Source organism: Alnus glutinosa, chromosome 1 (assembly GCF_958979055.1).
Source record: "Alnus glutinosa chromosome 1, dhAlnGlut1.1, whole genome shotgun sequence".
Lineage (NCBI taxonomy): Eukaryota > Viridiplantae > Streptophyta > Magnoliopsida > Fagales > Betulaceae > Alnus > Alnus glutinosa.
In genome coordinates, this window is record NC_084886.1 from 2,397,438 (window position 1) to 2,418,620 (window position 21,183).

At 37.4% G+C, this 21,183-nt stretch overlaps 3 protein-coding genes across 6 annotated transcripts; 2 read left to right on the top strand and 1 right to left on the bottom strand.

The window, feature by feature from the left end:
• Positions 1-6,954: 6,954 nt before the first annotated feature.
• On the top strand, positions 6,955-8,177 carry LOC133858392 (small heat shock protein, chloroplastic). The gene is made up of 2 exons (XM_062293856.1): positions 6,955-7,458; positions 7,541-8,177. The coding sequence occupies exons 1-2, from the start codon at positions 7,113-7,115 to the stop codon at positions 8,008-8,010; spliced, it is 816 nt and encodes a 271-aa protein (XP_062149840.1). The 5' UTR covers positions 6,955-7,112; the 3' UTR covers positions 8,011-8,177.
• Positions 8,178-8,872: 695 nt separating this feature from the next.
• On the top strand, positions 8,873-13,786 carry LOC133858393 (protein WVD2-like 7). Of its 2 annotated transcripts, none has more exons than XM_062293857.1 (9): positions 8,873-9,150; positions 9,908-10,456; positions 10,544-10,906; positions 10,995-11,098; positions 11,195-11,269; positions 11,924-12,026; positions 12,114-12,185; positions 12,493-12,603; positions 13,177-13,786. In XM_062293857.1, exons 1-9 carry the CDS (start codon positions 9,079-9,081, stop codon positions 13,396-13,398), a joined length of 1,671 nt encoding a protein of 556 aa, XP_062149841.1. In that variant the 5' UTR covers positions 8,873-9,078; the 3' UTR covers positions 13,399-13,786. The 2 variants fall into 2 exon arrangements, with proteins under 2 accessions (XP_062149841.1, XP_062149842.1); XM_062293858.1 differs by having other exon boundaries at positions 11,040-11,098.
• A 1,045-nt stretch (positions 13,787-14,831) lies between these two features.
• On the bottom strand, positions 14,832-19,940 carry LOC133865434 (two-component response regulator ARR11). 3 transcript variants are annotated; one of them, XM_062301840.1, is made up of 5 exons: positions 19,588-19,937; positions 17,374-17,526; positions 16,863-17,252; positions 16,604-16,680; positions 14,832-16,033 (listed from the first exon to the last, which is right to left on the bottom strand). In XM_062301840.1, the coding sequence occupies exons 1-5, from the start codon at positions 19,733-19,735 to the stop codon at positions 15,026-15,028; spliced, it is 1,776 nt and encodes a 591-aa protein (XP_062157824.1). In that variant the 5' UTR covers positions 19,736-19,937; the 3' UTR covers positions 14,832-15,025. The 3 variants fall into 3 exon arrangements, with proteins under 3 accessions (XP_062157824.1, XP_062157833.1, XP_062157839.1); XM_062301849.1 differs by having other exon boundaries at positions 16,872-17,252; positions 19,588-19,936; XM_062301855.1 differs by lacking the exon at positions 17,374-17,526 and having other exon boundaries at positions 19,588-19,940.
• Positions 19,941-21,183: the final 1,243 nt, after the last annotated feature.

Here is a 21,183-nt window from a genome sequence, read left to right on the forward strand (position 1 = left end):
GGCAGACTCTCCTCCTTTACAACCTCTGTTTAGTGATTTCCCACCAAACAAACAAAGAAAACTAAAAAATACAAAGAAATAAAACAAACCTCCGTAGTCTAAAAGGGTTAGGAGGACTAAAACCACCACCGGATCTAGTCTGGGGGGACAAAACTCAACAGCCCTAGTAGTTAGGAGACTCTAACCTCCACTGGAACAACCCAGGATTGGGGAAACTCTATTAAAGGGTCTTTATTCCAACTACAATGCTATATATATTCTATTTCCAAATCAAAACGGGGAGACGTATTATATTTTGAACTGCAAATGCGTACAAATAATTAATACTAGATATGATCAACTTATCACATGCAGCAAAAAACGTACCATGCCAGGATCAGTATACTACTATACAGGAGCTCGGAGTGATAATTCGTGTTCACGTGTTGGGTTTGAGTTGTGCTAATGTATGAGTATAAGACTATATATGTTAACTCAAAACTGATTTATTTAATTAAACGGATTAGACATTTTAATCATAATCTGCTAATTTCGTGATGAGTTCCTAGCTGAGAAACGCTTTGATTTCGTTGCATTCTATTGTATATCTTCTTGTACGTCTCACATATTTAATATTAAATTTTGTTAGAGAATATATTTTTTATATTAAAATGAAATATATATGTATTGATATTGAATGTTACTTTTCTTTTATAAAGTTTGATTGTAATTAGGTTTGATGGTAATCAAATCAACCATTCTTATCTATCTCAATTTTTTTTTTTTTTTTTTGAGGAAGCTTATCTATCTCAATTATCTTGAAGCTGTTTGGCAACTAAATGTAAAATTTCCAATTCCTATTTTACTTTTCCAAAAAAAAATCAAATAAAAAACATTATAATTTTTTTACACTTTTTACATCACATCAATAATTTTTTACTACTATTCAAATAAAAAAAACCCACTACAAAATAAAACTTTTTCACTTCTCTATAAAACATTCTTAAATTTTATATCACATCAATCACTTCTTACTACTATTCAAATACACAATTACTTACCAAACAACTTTTATAAATATGAGTATTTTGTATTGTAAATCAATCAAGTAATAAAAACATAATGTACCCCTTTGGGCTTTATTCTGTGAATGTAGGTCATAAATTAAACCACGTAAAAATCTATTGTGCTCTTATTTTATTATTCCACATATTTATCTTCAGTATTTTATTCAATTATGTTTTCTATTATGGTATCAGAGTTATAGGCTAAAGCTAATGTTCGACCCAATTGCCCTATGAATTTTTTTATTTTTATTTATTTTTATTCTGTTCTATTGTCTTTTCATTGTTTTCTATTTTTTCAAAAATTATTGTCATGTTCTTTTTTTTGTTGTTTTCCGCAAATTATTGTCGGTGTCTCTATAGTCAGAACACTCCAAAGGTTTTACAATCTGTTGTCCACATCATCCATCTAGATCGATCAATGCCCTCTGTTTCTCTTCTTTTCATTTTTTTTTTTCCTTCTATTTTGTTAAACAGTGGTGTCCGTGATTGGAGATAAACTTTCCTCCAACCCATGCCGCTCGTGTCTTTTTTGTTGTTGTTCAATCAGAAGAGCCCAGCAAAAAAAGAAGAGCAAGGCGTCGTTTCCTACAGCTCTGGCATCAAGAAGTTCTACTTTTGAGCTGTATTCCTCTTCTACAGATCCGATTCATTCATGTGCCATCTCCAAATTTCAGATACCGATCGGTGTGTTGGGAACTTTGATCTGAAAAGAAACTAAGAACAAGAACACAACAAGCTGAATTGAATAACTTAGTTTTATTAACAATAACTTTGGCTTAAATAGCCATTCAATACACAATCTTAACAGAAACGAGAAAGCAGCCCACTTAGCGGAAATAAAGCCAAGTGGTATCAGAAACTTGGAACAATTCAAATACAAGTAGATGTCCCTAAAGACTAGGTCTTTCCCTAAAAACGAGGACATTATTCTAACAAACACTGCAGTAAACTCTTCATTCCCTACCTTAAACTAAATGCTGTGAAGCAATTAGTTTATATCAGAAATATCACATACTCCCAGCAGCTTTCGAAGCTTCTGAAAAACATCAAGCTTCAATGGTTTGGTCATTATGTCTGCCACCTGATCCTGACTCCCACGATGAACTAATTCAATTGTTCCCTCCTTAGTAAGATTCCTTAAGAAATGAAACCTCACATCAATATGCTTGCTGCGACCATGCATAACTGGATTTTTAGACAGCTTGATGGATGAACTGTTGTCACACATCACAGTAGTACAACCTCCATCAGAATGTCCCAGCTCCTTTAAAATTCTCTTCATCCAGACTCCTTGGCAAGCACAGACTGCAGCTGCCACAAACTCAGCTTATGTGGTTGATAAAGTCACAATAGGTTGTTTTTTTGAACACCATGAAACAGCACTTGAATTCATAAAAAAAAAAACGTAACCAGATGTACTCTTCCTGTCGTCCATATCTCTGGCATAGTCGCTATCCGTAAACGCCAACAACTCACCATCTCCTTCTTTCTTATAATGAATTCCATAGTTCACAGTCCCTTTTAAGTACCGAAGTGCTCTCTTAGCTGCCTGTAGATGAATCTCCATTGGTTTTGTCATATATCTACTTATGAGACAAGTAACAAACATCATGTCAGGTCTCGTGGCAGTGAGATACATTAAACTACCCACCAGCTGCTTGTAGTACGTCTCATCAACAAGGTCTCTATTTCCGTCTTTGCTCATTTTGAAACCTGAAATTATTGGACTGCCCACCGAATTACTTTCCATCATACTAAACCTTCTCAAAACCTCCAATGCATATTTCCTTTGACATATATAAATACCATCAGACTTTTGTAGCACCTCGATCCCAAGAAAAAACCTCATCTTCCCCTCAGACATATCAAACTCTCTTAACATAGAGCTTTTAAATTCAAACATCATAACTTCATCATTACCAGTAAAAATTAAATCATCAACATAAACACTTACAATGACAATTTTTCCTTCTCTGCTTCTCTTTGTGAATAATGTCTGCTTGCTATCGCACCTCCGAAAACCTTCACCAATGAAATGTGCTTCAAGTCGACTAAACCAAGCTCAACGAACCATGTTCATCACGGTTCTATTTTTCCTTTCAGCTACACCGTTTTGTTGCGGAGTATAAGCGATGGTCAATTGCCTCTTGATCCCACTTTGTTTGCAAAAATCATTGAACTCATTTGAATTGAATTCTCCTCCTCTATCAGTGCGAAAACACTTAACAAATAACCCTGTTTCTTTTTCAACCATAGTCTTAAAGCATTTAAAAGAATTTAAAGCCTCTGACTTCGCTACCAAGAAATACACCCATGCTTTTCTACTATAGTCATCAATGAATAACAAAATGTACCTCTTGTTGCTATTAGATGTAGGAGTGATCGGGCCACAAATATCTGCATGAATAAGTTCCAACTTCTGAGTTGCTCTCCAAGTACTCTTCTTTGGAATAGGGTCACGGTGTTGCTTCCCATTGATGCAATCAGTGCATGTCTCACTTGAGGCAGAGAGTTGAGGAAGTCCACGTACCATGTTCTTGTACAGTAAGGTTCGCAAACCCTTGTAACTCAGATGCCCATACCTCCGATGCCAAAGATGAAACAAGGTTTGACCTTTTGTGTGAAAGCATTGATCAGATTGTACTTGAGAGGGAGCTTGAGACTGAGTCAGCAAGATAAACATCCGATTGGCACTCATGTTGGTTTGAATTATCAAACGTAACCCTTATCTGGATGAAAAATCTTGCACATCCCTCCCTTGATAAAAATAGACAAGCCTCTTTCTTGCAATTGCCCTATGCTCAAGAGATTATTTCTCAACTCTGGAATATAGTATACCTCAGCAACAACATGATTGACTCCATTCAGCAGCAGCTTCACACTTCCCTTTCCCATCACATCCATCTTAGTGTTGTTTCCCAATTTTACCGAATGTCGAAATTTTTCATCGAGTTCATTGAACATAGTTCGATCGCCACACATGTGATTAGAACACCCTGAATCAAGAAACCATGCATATTCTCTTCTGGCCTCATACAACTCCACATGAGACATCAAAAGCATTTCTTCTTCCTCGTCAAGCTCTGCATAATTTGCTTCTTTGTTCCAAGAAGGACATTCATACCAAAAATGTCCAAGTTGATGACATCTGTAACACTCCACAGTTGCCTTGTTGAAGTGTGCTCGACCTCTCCCTCTTCCTCTTCCTCTGTAGGTACCACGACCACAACCTCTTCCTCCTTCAGATGTCACTTTCAGAGCCTGTTCCTCACCATTATGTCTCTGAAACTTCTGTTCATGCACTATTAATGAGCTTTGTAACTCATCAACAGTAAGAACATCAATGTCCTTTGACTCCTCAATAGAACATACAACATAATTGAACTTCTCAGTTAAAGAGCGTAGAATTTTCTCCACCACTTTAACATCCTGCATATCTTCTCCATAAGATCGCATCTTGTTGGCTACTGTCATGACCCTAGAGAAGTACTCTGTCACTCCTTCACTAGACCTCATCTCAAGAGTTTCAAATTCTCTGCGGAGAGATTAAAGATGAGACCTCTTGACCCTTGCAGTTCCTTCAAATTTTTTCTTCATGGTGTCCCATATATATTTGGCAGTATCCTTCTTGAGAATGGTGTCAAGAACGGTCTGGTCAATCGCCTGGAAGAGGATAGTTTTTCACTTTCAGGTCCTTCAGCTTCATCTCAGTATTCTTCTTTCGCTGTGCATCTGTCTACACCAATTCACTTGCTGGCTCAAAATAGCCAGGCTCCACCAACTCCCAAAATTCCTTAAATCGTAGAAAATTTTCCATCAGCATGCTCCAATGGTCATAGCGACCATCAAAGCAAGGAATGGCTGGCTGTATAAAACTCCCCTCTGAAGTCATCTTCTATGTTGCTGCAAGAACTTCAAAGACTGCTGCTTTGATTTGTAAGGCCCAGTGGGGGATCTGATACCAGATTGTTGGGAACTTTGATCTGAAAAGAAACTAAGAACAAGAACACAACAAGCTGAATTGAATGACTTAGTTTTATTAACAATAACTTTGGCTTAAATAGCCATTCAATACACAATCTTAACAGAAACGAGAAAGCAGCCTACTTAGCAAAAATAAAGCCAAGTGGTATCAGAAACTTGGAACAATTCAAATACAAGTAGATGTCCCTAAAGACTAAGTCTTTCCCTAAAAACTAGGACATTACTCTAACAAACAAAGTAGTAAACTCTTCATGGTGGCTACTCCGGCAAAATCTATTGATTCCGGTGGGTTTCGTGATTTTCCGGCGACTTTGTGTTGTTCCCCTTGCACTATCATGGCGTCTCCGGCCAATTTCCGGCCGGTCTATGGTGTTTAATAGTGGTTTAATTTGTTTCCGGCAGCTTTTGTGGTATTTTCCGCCAACTTTTGAGTTGTCCGGCGACGTTCCTAGCGATCTGTGGCGTTCTCCGGCGAGATCTAGTCGTACCGGCAAGTTCCCAGCAGTTTCTGGCGGTCTCCGGCGAGTTGGTTGGAGAAGATTGTTACTGTTTGGTTCTGGTTGCTTGCCTGTTCCTATGTTGGATAAGGATAGTTGGAGTCGTACTTGGATCTTACCTATCCTGGATAAGGATAGCGAAAAAACAAAGAAAAAAAGAAAAGAAAAGAAAATGGAAGATAAGGGAAGATAAGTGGAAAACAAGAAAATAAAAGAAAAGAAGAATTCTCGTTAAAAATAAATTAAAAAATTAAAAAATATAAAAGAAGTCAAGTTGTCCATATTTTTTCGGCGCTCATTATTTTGGTCATCGTTAGTCCAATTATTGACTCAGACCCACTTTTGATCTTTGTGGTATTATTTAAAGACTCAAGCCTAGCCTTTGTAGTATTTTTTAAAACTCATGCTCTGTTTAGCCCATAGTTGACTTTGATTTTAGCTCGTAGTTAGCCTATTGAAATTTAAGACGCAACTCTAATCACTGTCGTCGATCACCTCTAGTTATTGCCATCGACCGTTGCCGATCATTGTCATTTCCAAACCAAAAAGAAGAATTTATTGCAAATTCAAGCTTCCAGAATCCTTTCACCTTGAGTTTGAGAGGTAGATGTTAGAGAATATATTTCCTATATTAAAAAGAAATATATATATATATATATATATATATATATATATATATATGTACATTACTTTTATTCTAGAAAGTTGATTATAACTAGGTTTGATGGTAATCAAATCTATCATATTTGATTACTATTCTTACATATCTCAATTTTCCTATAAATATGAGTATTCTGTATTGTAAATCAATCAAGTAATAAGAGCATAATGTAGCTATTTGAGCTTTATCGTGTAGACATAGATCATAGACCAAACCACGTAAAAATCTCTTGTGTTCTTATTTTATTACGCCGCATATTTATTTTTAGTTTTCTATTCAATTATGTTTTCTATCAAATTTGTAAAAGAGATATACAAGAGATATCTCTCTTTTTTGTATTGTTCATACAGTTAGGATGATGTGATAGTACAGTATCTGTAAAAAAAAATAAAAATAAAAATAAAAATCCAAGGTTGTCATTGCCATGTCATCTCAATTGTAATAATTGTATAGCAGTCTACTAAGGGTGTCTTTGGCGTTGCAATTTTGTAGACAAAAAATGCGATTTTAAATCAATCGCAAAAAATGAATTGTTTAGAATTGCGTGCTTTTTTGAAACACACAAATTTTAAAGATTAAACTGCGTTTTTAAAAATCACGTTTTCAAATCATGCATTTTGAAATCGCAAACTCTAACAAATTCTAAATAGACTTACTAGAAGAATATTAAACGGTCCGTCGTTGATGGGATAACAGGAACTGTCAATTTCTGCGAGTTCAGATGTCGGTGTTCTATTTAGTCTTTACTTACGAAACGTAAACGGTCTGCCGGTTTTGTAAGAAGTAAAGTTGCTTTTCCCTGATACCATGGAAGGTTTCTGGATTTCTCCAGAGAAACCAAAATCCTCTCGAAGCTCACTGTCTTTTCCAGAAACCTCGACAGTACTCTCCCTTAACTAAATATATTAACGAACGCCGAATCCCATGAACATCAAATCTTTTCCTTCACATCTGCTATCAAACACCTTATACACAAAGATTCAATCCCTCTCAGGTTCTCGTGCTAGAAAAACTCAGGAAATGTCTCAAGCAGCTGTCTCAAACTTGTGTCTCTCTCTGCCTCTCCCATGTGGGAGAGCCAGTAACTCTTCAAAGCCTCTATGTTGGACGCTTCCCCACTCTTTCAAACCAATTGGCAGAGGTCTGAGCCAGAACAGCATCAGGGCCGTGGCAGCTGGGGAAAACAGAGACAATCTTGACCATTTGCAGAGGTCCATCAAGCACCAAGAATCCAACCCCAAGAAGCGAGTCGTCCCAGTTGCACCCATAGGTATATACCGCTTGTGCTTAATTATTGGGTACTCGAATTTTATTTTTTCTCTGTGTTTTATATTATGTTTGGCACTGTGCAGGGTTGTGGGACCGATTTCCAACGGCAAGGACGGTTCAGCAGATGATTGAGACGATGGATAGGATGATGGAGGACCCGTTTGCCTACTCCGGTGGGTGGCCCTCGCCGTTGCCGAGCGAGGGGGCAGGGTACAGCAGGGGAAGGACACCGTGGGAGATCAAAGAGGGCGAGACAGAGTACAAGATGAGGTTCGACATGCCTGGAATGACCAAGGAGGATGTGAAGGTCTGGGTGGAGGATAGGATGCTGGTTGTGAAGGCTGAGAAGGTGCTCGAGAACACTGAAGGCCAGGACAATGGGGAGGAAGAGGAGTGGTTTGCCAAGAGCTATGGTAGGTACAGCTATAGGATTGCTTTGCCGGATAATATTCAGTTCGAGAAGACTAAGGCGGAGGTGAAAGATGGGGTTTTGTATATAACTATTGCTAAGCCTAGCAGCCCTGGAAAAACTTTGGACATCAATGTTGACTGAAATTTTCTATCAGAATATCTTTGATCATATATATATATATATATATATATATATATATATGTCGTTTAGGTTTTACTTTCTCCTTCGAGCAGAATTCAGATGTAAAGAGAAAGAGAATCTATTGCATATTTGAAGTGTTTTACTTCAATATATGATATTTTTGCGTATGTTTTAGGCTCTCTGTTCTGTTTCAGTTGGAGCTGATAATAGATATCTCAAATATTTGAGAACCAAGGAAGCACTTTGATTGTTGGAAAAAAGATGAGGAAAAAAAGCAGAAAAATATGGTTCCCTATGGAAAACCACCCACGAGCGACCTAATCCAACCACATCTATGGTTAGCTACAATTCAACCATGGTCACAGAAGCAGAGCAACATCACTCACACTCGATCGTTGGAGACAATGGCCGTTGGAAAATCTCTATAATTACTAATTAGAATGGGTTTGTCTCCCCTCCTATCTGGCATTGGTGGTTCAAATTCAAATATCAACCAAATCAATAAATAACTCCATTTTTTTTTATCCTTTTTAAAGGGTTTTTTTTTGTTTGAAAAGAATATTCTAAAATGATATAAAGGGTGTAATTTTAAATGTTTTGTATTTTGAATTAGTAATAAATATTTTTGTTTTGAAAGAAAATTATTAAACAAAGCCTTCGTTCTAATTAACGTTTAATCCAAACGAGACAATTAAAGAAATAGACGTTGGGAAATGCTTTTAATTAATTTCTAAACCATGGGTCCAACATCTCACGTACAAAACGTCAAAAAGCTTAGCACTTTTTGATATGAGGAAAAACTTCCTAAAAAGAAAAGGAAAAAGAGTAATCGCTGTCCAACAAAATGAAGGAAATGAAATAAAACCTGCACATTTTAAAAGGCAAGCTAAAAAGCTTCCTTTTTTTTATTTTTTTCTGCAAAATCTGAATCCAACATGAAATGGACCAGAGGGGGAGCCTGTGATTCAAATTTAAAGCGAAAATAGCAAACCAACCCTTGAAGGGTCTTGCATAAAGAGAAAACTTTTCTTGTGGCATTCTGTGTTTGTTTCTGTGAAGAGCAAGGACATGGGTGAGTCAGCGTGCCTTGTGAGATCGTTCTCTCACCCTTCAGATAGTTCCACTGAAGCCAAAAAAGAGGTCAGGGTGTTAAAGATTATTGAAAGTTTCTGTTTTTTTGGACTCTTTTATATACTTTTAAGTGTTCAGATAATGGGTCTCTCGTATTTTCTGGAAATTCTTCATGGATATATAAGTATAACTGCTTTTTTATTTTATTTTATTTTATTTTGTTATGGTCTGTTTGTGTGCTGGGAAAACGTTGGAAAATGAGGGAACACGGGGAGCTTGTAACGGGTTGAGGTTACTATGGCTGTTAGTAAAACACCCAGCTTTTCTGGTCGTCCCATTTCTGGTTATTTACAGACTCTTTTCTGTTTGGTTCTCGGAAAAGAATGAGAGAGGATTGGAGAGGAAATGCTTCCAAATGCTTAATAAAGGAAGCCACTGTTAAGCAATAAGCACTTTCCCTTCTTTATCCAAGAACCAATGGGAAATTTCTGGTACTCTTTTGGGTTCCCAAATCACAATTATGTGCATTTTTTGCTTTCCTCTCTAGCATAAATTCCACCAATGAGGCTCTGGATAGACTTTTGTTGTAAAATATATCAGTTTTCTTCTTTGGCTTTTCATTTTTAATTAGGGCTTCATGGATTTTCTCCGGAAAAAATTATTGAGCTTCTACTATCCTGCATCACATACAGTAGCAAGCAATTGATGGGGTTTAAATGCCATGGGTATCTAGCATTTTCTTTCTTTTTTTTCCTTAATTTGTCTTTGCATATATATCTACTTTATTTTAGGACTTCCTGAGAAAACAAATTAATTTAAATTGCAGGGTGACCCCATTCGTGCTCTAGGAGAATCAATCTCTTTTGGGAGATTTATGTCAGAATCCTTGGCCTGGGAAAAATGGTCAGCCTTCTCTCACAATCGTTACTTAGAAGAAGTTGAGAAGTTTTCTAAGCCAGGTTCTGTTGCTCAGAAGAAAGCTTATTTTGAAGCTCATTACAAGAAAAAAGCTGCTGAGAGAGCTGCAGAATTGATTGAGGAATCAAATGCAGCAGCTCATAATGTTTTCAAGTCAGAAACTAGGGACAAACATCATGATGACTCTTTCATGGATTCAGAGTTGGTGAAAGCAGAAGACCACAAGTCCATTGATGAACCACATGAGGATGATGCCCCTAATACTGCAGTAGATTATTCTGCCGATGTGAATGGGTGTAATCCTAATATTGGAGAACTGGAAACTACGAAAGTGGAAGCAGACGAAGGTGTTAATGTGGTGGAGGATCCTACTCTGCCTGAAAACTCAGACCAAATTGAAAAAGTTGAAGACCACCAAAAGATTTTGGTCGTCCAAGAAGAGAAGAAACTCAATAAGGTTGTTGAACTATGCTTTGTTTCTTGTTTGTAATATATGGACTCTATCTAACACTACTCATCTATCACTTTCTTATTTATACTGCAGAAATCTGACAGTAAGGAGATTCTGGCTTCACCAAGCAAGAAAAGACAACTGGATTCTTCTTTGAAGCTATCAACTCAAGGTAGAGCATCCAAGCTCCCAGTCTCTCCTGCCAAACGAATGACTTCTAAGCAACTCCAAAGTGGAAATAGTGGTGCTGCAGAGAGCAAGAAGACAGCAGGAGACCTAGTTGACAAAAAGAGATTTACTGTAAAATCAGTTCACATGTCGATCAATTTTGCTTCTCCTACTGGCAAAACCAGTAAAACCCCTTCTCCAATTATTCAAGAGGTTGGAAGCGCAAGATATGATACAACTTTATTCCACACATCCCAAGACAGTTCAACTCCCTTACGAATGACTAGGGTATTTACTTCTGTTATTCACTTACTTTTAGTTTATCCATCGTTCACCCTGTTTCCTTTTGGACACCTCTGAGTGTTATTTTTACTAGGAAAGATCTGTTAACATGCCTAAGAAGAGTTCTTGCACACAGCAGGCATCTGTTAATAAGTTAATAAAGCAACCCTCAGTAAAGCCCCAGTCAGAAGATCGAAGGTATTTTGCCTTCTAAATCCTCACCTTTTCCATCTTGCTACATGCATACAAACACTCTGCCCCTTACACTGACTGGATTATATTTATCAATTACAGGACTAGAACACTACTTAACAAGTCAGTTTCAGGAAGAATAGCAGGGGATGGGAAAGGGCACTCCCTCTCTATGGAGTAAGGGGTTTATTTTTCTGCCTGAATCGCTTTAATGGTTCATGTTTGTATGTCATTGGATTACCACCTAAAGTTATCCTGCTTTCGCTAATTTGCTTTTCAGAAACGAGTTAATTTACCACAATTGATGCCTCATTGATCTCATATATTGCATATGGAACACTGTTATATTTAACCAATTTTATTTCACTGTTGTTATAACTAAATTAGTTCCCTTAGATTTCGACCGTGGTGCAATCTTTTCACTTGCATTTTTACTGACTGTGAACTCAGTGCAGAAAATGGTTCACTTTCACCTGTAGCAGATTGCATTATCCTATGGATATATACTCAATGATATTAAGAATAACTTGCATTGGTACACTTAACACTCCTTTCCTGATGTCATATTCCAAATGAGACCTAAAATTTAAAATTTCAGGTTACAAAGACACTATACATATGAAAATTTTAGATAGTATCCTGATAATACTTGATCGAATGTCATGCTTATACTTAACAAATATAATAATCGATTTTCAGAGGGAAACTCCTTTTCCCGATTTTGTTTTCTAAATGGGAACTAAAATGGATAGTTACCAGGATAGAGAGGCATTCTGTAACGTTTTCATTAAGGAAACTTGTAGATTATTCTCATAAAATGTTTGTGTGCAGCTTCTCAAAATCCTCAACTGTAAGTGGAATCAAGGCACGATCTCCTACTGTATCCTCTCCTTTTACTTTCAGGAGTGAAGAAAGAGCAGCAAAACGTAAAGAGGCAAGCATAATCCAATAGTTTTTGTTGACTCCTTATCATGTCATGATTAATAATTGTGTCAACACTTTTTGCTATTTACTATGCCAGTTCTTTCAGAAGATGGAAGAGAAACTAAATGCCAAGGAGGCAGAAAAAGTTCAGCTGCAATCAAAACCTAAGGTTGGCCTCATAACTTTACTATAGTGTTAGCTAGGTGATATGGCATCCCTATGAAAAAGAAGAAAGGAAAAGGGTGAATAAGAAATGATGTATTGAGGGGCTAATAGCAAAAAATGCAAATATGTTTCGAGAGGTCCAACTATGTGAATTGACTGGGGGATTATTGCATGAGTTGCCCAGTTTATTTGTTATAAGCCCACATGACTTCAGGGTCGCTTATGTTTTGCAATACTCTTTAATGATATTTACTTGCTCGTTGAGCTCATCTAAAAACAAGCATATTTTTTTTTCCCTCAATTTTATGCAGGAGAAAGCACAATTTGCAATTGAAAAATTGCAACAGAGCACTGACTTTAAAGCCAAACAGAATGAAGATTCAAATCATGGATCACAATCACCAAGTAGTCCCTTGAAGAAGGTAATATGTATCTTCTTAACTTGAGAGGTACTGTGCACTGCGAAAATGTGAACTCAAGGATAGTTTGTTATATGAGCAGCCTATTATGTCAGTTTGGATGGTTGCTACTCTGTCAATTCTTTTTACTAGTTGTTTCTGGTGCTTGGAGAGATACGAGTTTCTTATATCGATATTAGCCTATTATGTCAGTTTGGATGGTTGCTACTCTGTCAATTCTTTTTACTAGTTGTTTCTGGTGCTTGGAGAGATACGAGTTTCTTATATCGATATTAGCCTATTATGTCAGTTCGGATGGTCTCCACTGTCTGTTTTATAACTCATTCTCTCTTTTTATAGTATTAGTTTCTGGTGGGTGGAGAGATACAGTTTTCTTAGTCATATATTGAATATTCTTAACATGCACCACGATCGTTTGTGGTTTGGAGCATGATAGGCTCATTCTCCATAGACACCCTCAAATGTTTTTTTTAACTTTTGAATCTTCTCCAAGTTTTGTGAGTGTTTGAATTTTTATCAGATGTCTATCCAATCAGTCACTGAAAAGAAAAGCATACGATCATTTGTGTCTTGCAGAATCCACTGGCACAGCCTCGGTCACCAAAACATGGAAGAAAGCCAACTCCCAGCACAGTCAGGGACTCGAGCTCTCGGCCTCCTCGGAGGCCATCAGGCAGAAATGATAGCTCTAACTCTAAGCGCGTGACAGAAAAAGTTAATCAAACCACAATTCGTTTTATTGCATCACTTCCTAAGAAGAATGCGCATGAGAATGCTTCTCCAAATATTCAGCATTAAGGGTCTAAAGAAGAGAGTAAGCTGCTTCATATAAGCATATGTGTGAACTACTGTGTTAGAGTTCCGGTTATCCTGCTGGTGACAGCCTTCTTGTAAATACACGTTATGAAGAGAGTATTAATCTTGTGATGGCAATGGGATTCACCTGAGGAAGGATATCAATGAGAAGGTTATATTCTTGTGTTGAGAGCTTCTTTTAACATCAATGAGGAGTAAAATTTTGTAGCAGTTTTTTTTATTTTATTTTTTTTATTCTATTTTTTTTTTCCAGTGCTTCTTGTTTCCTTTTGTAGACATGTAGGAGATTAGTTTTGGACGTGGATTAGTTCAAGCATGTTTGTAATGAGACTGTCGTTGTTGCTTATGGTAGCATGTACAGTTAATTTTAGTTTATCGTATTTCTTACTGCTTTGCCTTGAATTAAGATAAAATGTTTAAATTACCATGTGACCCAAAACTTTGCTCCCAACCAAAGCATCTGAGGCCCCCCTCCTAAGCTTTGTTTTGAGACTAAAAGCTACGTCCTCCTGACTGAATTCTCAGAATAATTTGGGCATAAAAAAGGGTTGCTTGGAAAGTGCAAAATCCAGCCACTGGCCCCTATTTGAAATCCAGAGATGAGTACGCTGTCTGTCAGGATGGGACCAGTTGCCAGCAGTTGGATCAGTATGATTAGCCGCCTAGACTAGAATCAGCGGAGACAAAAGCTACAAGGGTACCATTGATCTTTTTTGTTGGTACGGATGAAAACTCACTTTTTTTTTTTCTTTTTTTTTTTCTTTTTTTTTTTAAAAAAAATTTGGTTCTCAGAATTTGCAAAGGTAAATGACGTTTGTGCCCATATGGTCCCCTAAGGGTGAACTTTAGAAGCAGTTCTAAAGAGTTTTCGTTGATATGGCGACCGAACGACGAGTCCAACACTCAGACCATTTTAGAACATGAGACATTCAGTTGGTACCAGATCGCATTCCGTCTGAACGAGTAATAAGTTCGAGACGTCCGATTGGAAGGTTGGTCGAACCTCGTATGAACGGGAATATTCATAAAAGTTTCATCATGATTCATGATGGTCGTCCAAACGAGATCGCGTCCTAATTGCTTGAATTAAAATTTTATTAGGATTATGACTACTTTTCTATAAAAACTCAGTAAGGACGACTATGGCAGTAGTTTATGTCATATTTTCTTCAATTTTTAATAAGAAATCCTCCAAGCTAGGTTCAATTTTCTCCTATTTTGCATCAATTCATTGATTTTGTTCTTGGTTTTGGAGAGAGTTGTTAATCTTGGATCCACCACACCACGCTCTACAAAGATAAATGACATTTTTTGTACATAGACTTGGAATTTTTTTTTTTTTTTTTTTTCTTTTTAAATCATACATACTTACATACATAAAACACCTAATGCTTGATGCATGCAAAGAACTCAACTTCAACAAGCAAACTTATTATGCAAAAAGTTCGACACCACTCCTATTATACAAGTTACAACATCCAAGGAAACTGGTCAGGAAAATAAGATCCCAATCCATAAAGTTCGAAGTTCTCCATACAATATTGGTTGCATAAGAAGAACGAACAAAAGATCCTCCTTCCTGCAAGATGTGCAGTAGGGCAGAGCATGGTCACGATAAAAATAGACCTTGATCAACTATAGGATATTCCGGTGTGTCAAAGGGACACTCATTGTCCGAAGTCAGTGTGTCACACAAGTATATAGGGAATTCGGCGATGAAGCCTGGATCAGTGTAGTCAGTAAACTCTACATTAGGGAGTTCAAAATTCATGCTATGGCAATCACCTTGAAGCCAACAAACTGTCAGGTCCTCATTGAATGGCGCAAAAGTTGTGTCAGTTGCCGATATCAGGTTTCGTTGGCAAGATTCAAAGTCAGTTATGCAACTTAGATTGAAGCCCTGCGGTTTCATGCCTGATATTGCAGTGGAAATGGGCTCAAAGGATTGATGCTTTACCATATGGCTCTTGGACTGAACAGGAAAACTGTCTATCGCACTTTCCTTTGGACTGAGAAGGCTCACATGATTGCCATTGAACTGAGCATATAATGGTTTAATTTTTTCAGGGCCACATATTTCTCTTCCTGTCACAGAAAGCCCAGAGGTAATGGATGAAGCAGATTGTAATGGATCAATTTGGATGTGGTGTAAACCAGAAGGCGGCAGCTGGCTAAAGCCATCTTCCAACTGAAGAAGCGGCTTATGTTCTTCTTTGAATTGAGGAGCTTCGCTCCAAGAGTACTGTGCTGGGATGGCAGTATAGTTCACTTCTGAATCCAGTGATGCAAAAGAATGATCAAAACTCATCTGTGAACTCCTCGTCTCTTGAGGATCAGGAAGATCAGCAGTCAAGGTGCTTTTGGTGTCCGTGGACTCTGAAACAACTCTCTTCAAATCACCTTCATGGTTTTTGGTATCCAAATCCTGAGCAAAGAAGTTTTCGCCAGAATATTGGTATCTGCCATTTGGAACATCATTTTGGTTCCCGCTGATTGAACTCTGAACACCAAAACTTCCAGCAGGATCCTTCGAAGGCAAATCTGATAGCTTTATCCCACCAAAAGAAGCTTTCAGATCATTTTCTTTCTGCAACCGACTCAAGTAGAGGCGGTACTTCTGCCAAAACAAACATTTCTAGATGAAAATCCCATGATGTTCGAAATGATTAACCATCACATAACACTTTCCTCTCTCATTTTGACTGTCTTTTAATAAGCAAAGAGTTGATGTGTTTAATTCAATACGTATCAGTGTTTGCTGTATAACTGAATAGTGCTAGAGGTGGAAGGGTTGCTAAAGTTTTTGTGAAACTAGAGACAGAACTTCCTTAAAATTGGAGGTGTGGTGAAACTAGATAGAATTTCAATCAAGAATTGAGCATATGTAAAACAAAAATGGCCATAAAATTTGATTGTATATCTGAAAGAGGGATGTGACATTCATTTTCTTTACACATTTATATATTTCCAAAAAATCAGATATATAGAAGTGTCCAAGTTTGTCATCATATACATATCATTAATAAACCAAGTACATATATATATATATATATATACATAAGTTGGTACTTTCAGAAATTCTTGGCAACTATAACGCCAATAGTAAAAGCAATGAGTTGTGAAAAGCCTACTTGATAATGACTTTCAGCCATTGTCAGGACCAAGAGTTAAAGAGCGAGGGATCTACCTGCAAATGACTAGCAACATTTTCTCTAGTCAACCACGGCACATTCATTAAATCCAGTATTTTCTTGGGGCCAACCTCTGCCAAACAGAAACTATATGTGATGGCTCTGTTGAAGCAAAGATAAAGATAGCAGAGCAGCTATATGATTGACGATCACATAAAGACATAAACAGTAACAATCCAACTTAACATTTGTTCAATTTTTTTATTTTTATTTTAATTCACATGTATAAATAAACTCTATGACTGGAGCTTATACCGTACTTACTATCAAAGCCAATTTGATTTACAGCTTTGACGAATTTTTGGTGAAGATCGACTGACCAAACCACTCTATGTTTCTTTGGAGACGAATGATCACCAACGTCATCGTGCTTATTTTCAAATTCTTTCCTTTTCCTTACAGAAGTCAGATCTTCTCCGCAAAACATGTGCCCATCATCAGAAAGATCTGATCCATTTATTGATATTTGAATTCCATCAAAGCTGTCGTGGCTCTCAATATCTCTTATTTCATGAATCTTTTTTCGGAAGACATGCTGCCATATGTTCCGGAGTTCTTTCATCCTTATGGGCTTGAGGAGATAATCACATGCTCCATGCTGAACCCCTTTCATGACCCTACTGGTCTCTCCATCAACAGACATCACTGTGCAGGTTAATAAAATGCAACTCGTCAGAAGCAGTGATTCCAGTGGATGCGAATAAAAACATAGAGGAAATTTTAGCATGTTAGATCAAGTTTGATATATTAGTGGTAGAGAACTGACTAAGGACCGGAAGATCCATCTCGAGTCCAACATGCTCAAGTAGCTTAAACCCATCCATGTCGGGCATGTTAACATCGCTGATTACAATGTCATACCCATCTTTCCTCTCTCGAAGCAATTTCAAAGCTTCTCTTGCTAAGCCACACGTAGTGACTGAAAAGAAAAATAAGACAGGAAATAAATTTCATATGATTGAAAGGAATGACAATATGCCGAGTACATAATGACTGGAAGGAAGATAAACTAGAGATCTAAAATACAGTTTTCACAGTACGAAGTAAAACATTATTGGCCAATCAGGAGAAAAGATAGAAATAGGGATGGGATGCTAGAAAGATTTCCATTGTGTGGCATGACTTGGAGAAATATTCAATAATATTGGTCGTTTGAGGCATTAGAGAGATAGTTAATGACTTTGAAGGTCATACGAGAAGTTATGATCTTGTCTGATAAAGGTCCCTGACAGCACTAGTTGATCTAAAAGAGAAAACACCAAAGGAAAAATGACAAAGAGGCTTGAAAATCCAATACGAATGTTCACTCAAATGGTAAAAATATCTGGAGGCATTTTCACCATCAGAGCAGATGGCTGAACAGAATTAGTATAGTGAGCATATTTATGAAGCCAACCCTGAGGCTGAAAAGCAACTTACCCAAGACAAGTTGAAATTAATTTAAGTTTGACTTGCACTTAGGCTAGACCAGATCGCAAGCAGCCATGTTCAAGCTTGGCCATGGTAGGTATGCCTGAGCACAAGCTTCTTTTTGCCAAACAACTATTGTTCATTCACCTAGCATTACATGCATGTTTGTCAAAACAACACTCTTACCACTATGATTACCAATTACCCTTCCAACACACCACAGAAATTCATTCAATTCTTCATCAGACCTTGCTACAGTATTATCACTTATCAGACTGTCTTTTTATGGTAGTTTGGTTTTTGATCGGTGTCTTAATAGCTAAATTTATTAAGGCAGCACTTTACTGACCTCACATGCTCACAAACCTACTCAAGTAATCTGGTTTTGCCCAATTATGAATGGTGAAAATTGAGCTTGAAGTCTTATTTTTTTCAAATTGTCCTCTTTGATGACAAGCTGAGTAGTGTACTAAGCACATGCAGATACTTTGATTATCAGCCTCAATAGGTAAGACAATTGAGTAAACTGAAATACACTCCATTCATAATTGAGCTTGAAGTCTTATTTTCAAATTGTCCTCTTTGATGACAAGCTTAGTGTACTAAGCACATGCAGATACTTTGATTATCAGCCTCTCAATAGGTAAGACAATTGAGTAAACTGAAATACACGCAGTGTGTTCTAATCCTTAAATTCAAGAGAATGACCTACGCAGGGTCTAGGTTCAAACCATGCTCGATTGGAGAAAGGCCTTTTGCACTTCAACTAATATAGATAAGAATCATGTAAGTACCATAGAACAGGCACCAAAGAAAGCCCTAGTTACCCTAAATCACCACCTTTCAGAAACTTTTCTCAAGAAAGAAGTTACAAACAACAGCTTCCATTTCCTCCGTCAGTAGTACCCAAAATTAACGTAGATGTAATATCTTACACCACAACTATGCCATAGAAAAACGATCATTTACCTAACCTGAACTGCTTTCCTTTCATATTGAGAACTATCCTTAAATGCCAGGACGACTGTGTATTAACTAACAATCTAGCTTCATATATGTCTCCATTTCGGTAGGTCCATTAAAGCATACAATCATCTCGACCCAGAAATCAGGAAAAGCTCATATCAATAGAGTTTCTGAAGATGTACTATTTGATTAACACTGATCAATTTGAGTATCAATTTCCATTAATGAAACTAACAATTTGCACTTAAAAAGCCTGAATTAACACTGCCAATTCACAAAAACAATAATAAAGGCATCCTTAATTTCTCCATTTCTATGTCACTTTCACCGTTATGCAGCCTTAACACCTGCAATAAAATATGAGCTATGAATTTAACATGCACTTCTAACACCCAAGAAAACATAGAGAAACAACACACGAAAACAACGAAACATTCCAAGAAGCCATTACACCTCGAATTAACGGATAATTTGAGTAACCCACCTCGAAACCAGCAAGTATTAGCAAAAGAAACCACATAATCTACAAGGCGCCGAAGTAAAACCAACGCAGAGAATATTTAGCAACGCAGGAACAGTAGCAAAGAAGCAAGTAGGTGCGCACCTTCGTAGGAGCACTTCTTCAGCATCTTTTCAAGGATTTTGAGCCACGTGGGATCGTCATCAACGACGAGAACACGGAGACCAGCCGGGAACGATTCGTTCCGAGGCGAAGAAAAGCCGTTCTCCATTAAAGGAGCTGAAAAACTCATATTGAAGTGTACGGGGGAGATTGAAGTGGTAGGGAGGAGAGTTGCTGGAAACTCTCAAAAGGACAAGAAACAGACTACAGGGATCAAAGTTCTCGACTTTAAAAATAATGGGTTTCTTTGGATTTTAAGGGAAGCACTCAAGAGAGAGAGAGAGAGAGACTGAGAGAAAGAGCGAGAGACCACCAACGAATATTGGCGCCGGCTAGCTAACGGTCACTGTGGCGCACGTTAGCCTCTTTAACCTTTCGGTTTGGGTCTCTCTCTCTCTCTTCAAAAAAAAAAAAAAAAAACTGTTTCGGTTTTAGTGCTGATAAAAGAGTGTGAAACAGAGTAACTTTGAGAATTTGAAGGATAGAATCTGGCCTACCCCAAAGCAAGAGGCACAAGAATTCTGAGGGTCTTGGGTGAAAGAATGTTTGAACGAAAAAGGGGCATCTAATAAATGAGAAATATTAATGCTGAGGCAGTCCTAATTTGGACATTCAAAGGTTCATTTTTACTTGTCTAACAGGGGATCTTCTGTTATTCCTTTTCCAAAGAGAAAAGGGAGCATACAAATTCCAGGAAAAAAAAAATTGTGAGAAAGAGCTTTCGGTTCGAGCTTAGGGCTCAATGTCCAAACACGGAGTTTTAAGCATTGGGCCTCCTATTTAAGTAGAGAGCTCATGCGTAGACAGGAGAGGGCTTCGTTAAATCCCCTCACATTCCGAGGGCAAAAAAAGAATTGAGCATTCCTAATTGTTGGAGATCTCGGTTAAGCTATCGAATGTAATTTTCGAAAGGTTCATATAAATTTTAGTGTGCTGATAAATATAGTCATCGGTGCTTTGGTTGCAACCCGGACAGATATAAAGTCCGCCTATCCTCTCACATTAGTAATACGGTAGAGCTAATTTCACCCATCCAAATTCATCTATGGGCAATACGTATTATAAGGGTGGCAAGTGTTTTACTCATTCAGCTCTCGGAATAGGTCATTAGTCCTTTTCCAGATTGCACATTCCTTAGTGGGAAGTCACCACCATTCACCAATGAGAGTGTGTGATTGGAAATAAATGTTTTACTAAATGGGGGTCCAAGAAAGAACGTGGTGCAAGAACAAGGTCGGATACCTGAAAGAATGAAAGAAAAAAGAAATAAATAAAATAAAATCTCTTACTTTATTTTTATATTTTTTATTGAGCATCATAGCCATCAAGTTCCATGCCTCTTTGTAAGCCTTGATTATGAAATTTTAACACTTAAAGAGCGAATTAGCAACTCGCTTCTAAATTCTTATTTGACTGATTTGAAACTCAAGTGCCAAAACACTTGGCAGTGAGTCAGTTTGGATTGATTTGAGTCAATTCCATGGGTTTCCCTAATTGCCAAAAACAAAAAGAAGAAGAGAAAATTAGTCATTCAAATAGCATATTCCATAAAATACTATATAGAATGTACGTGCAAAT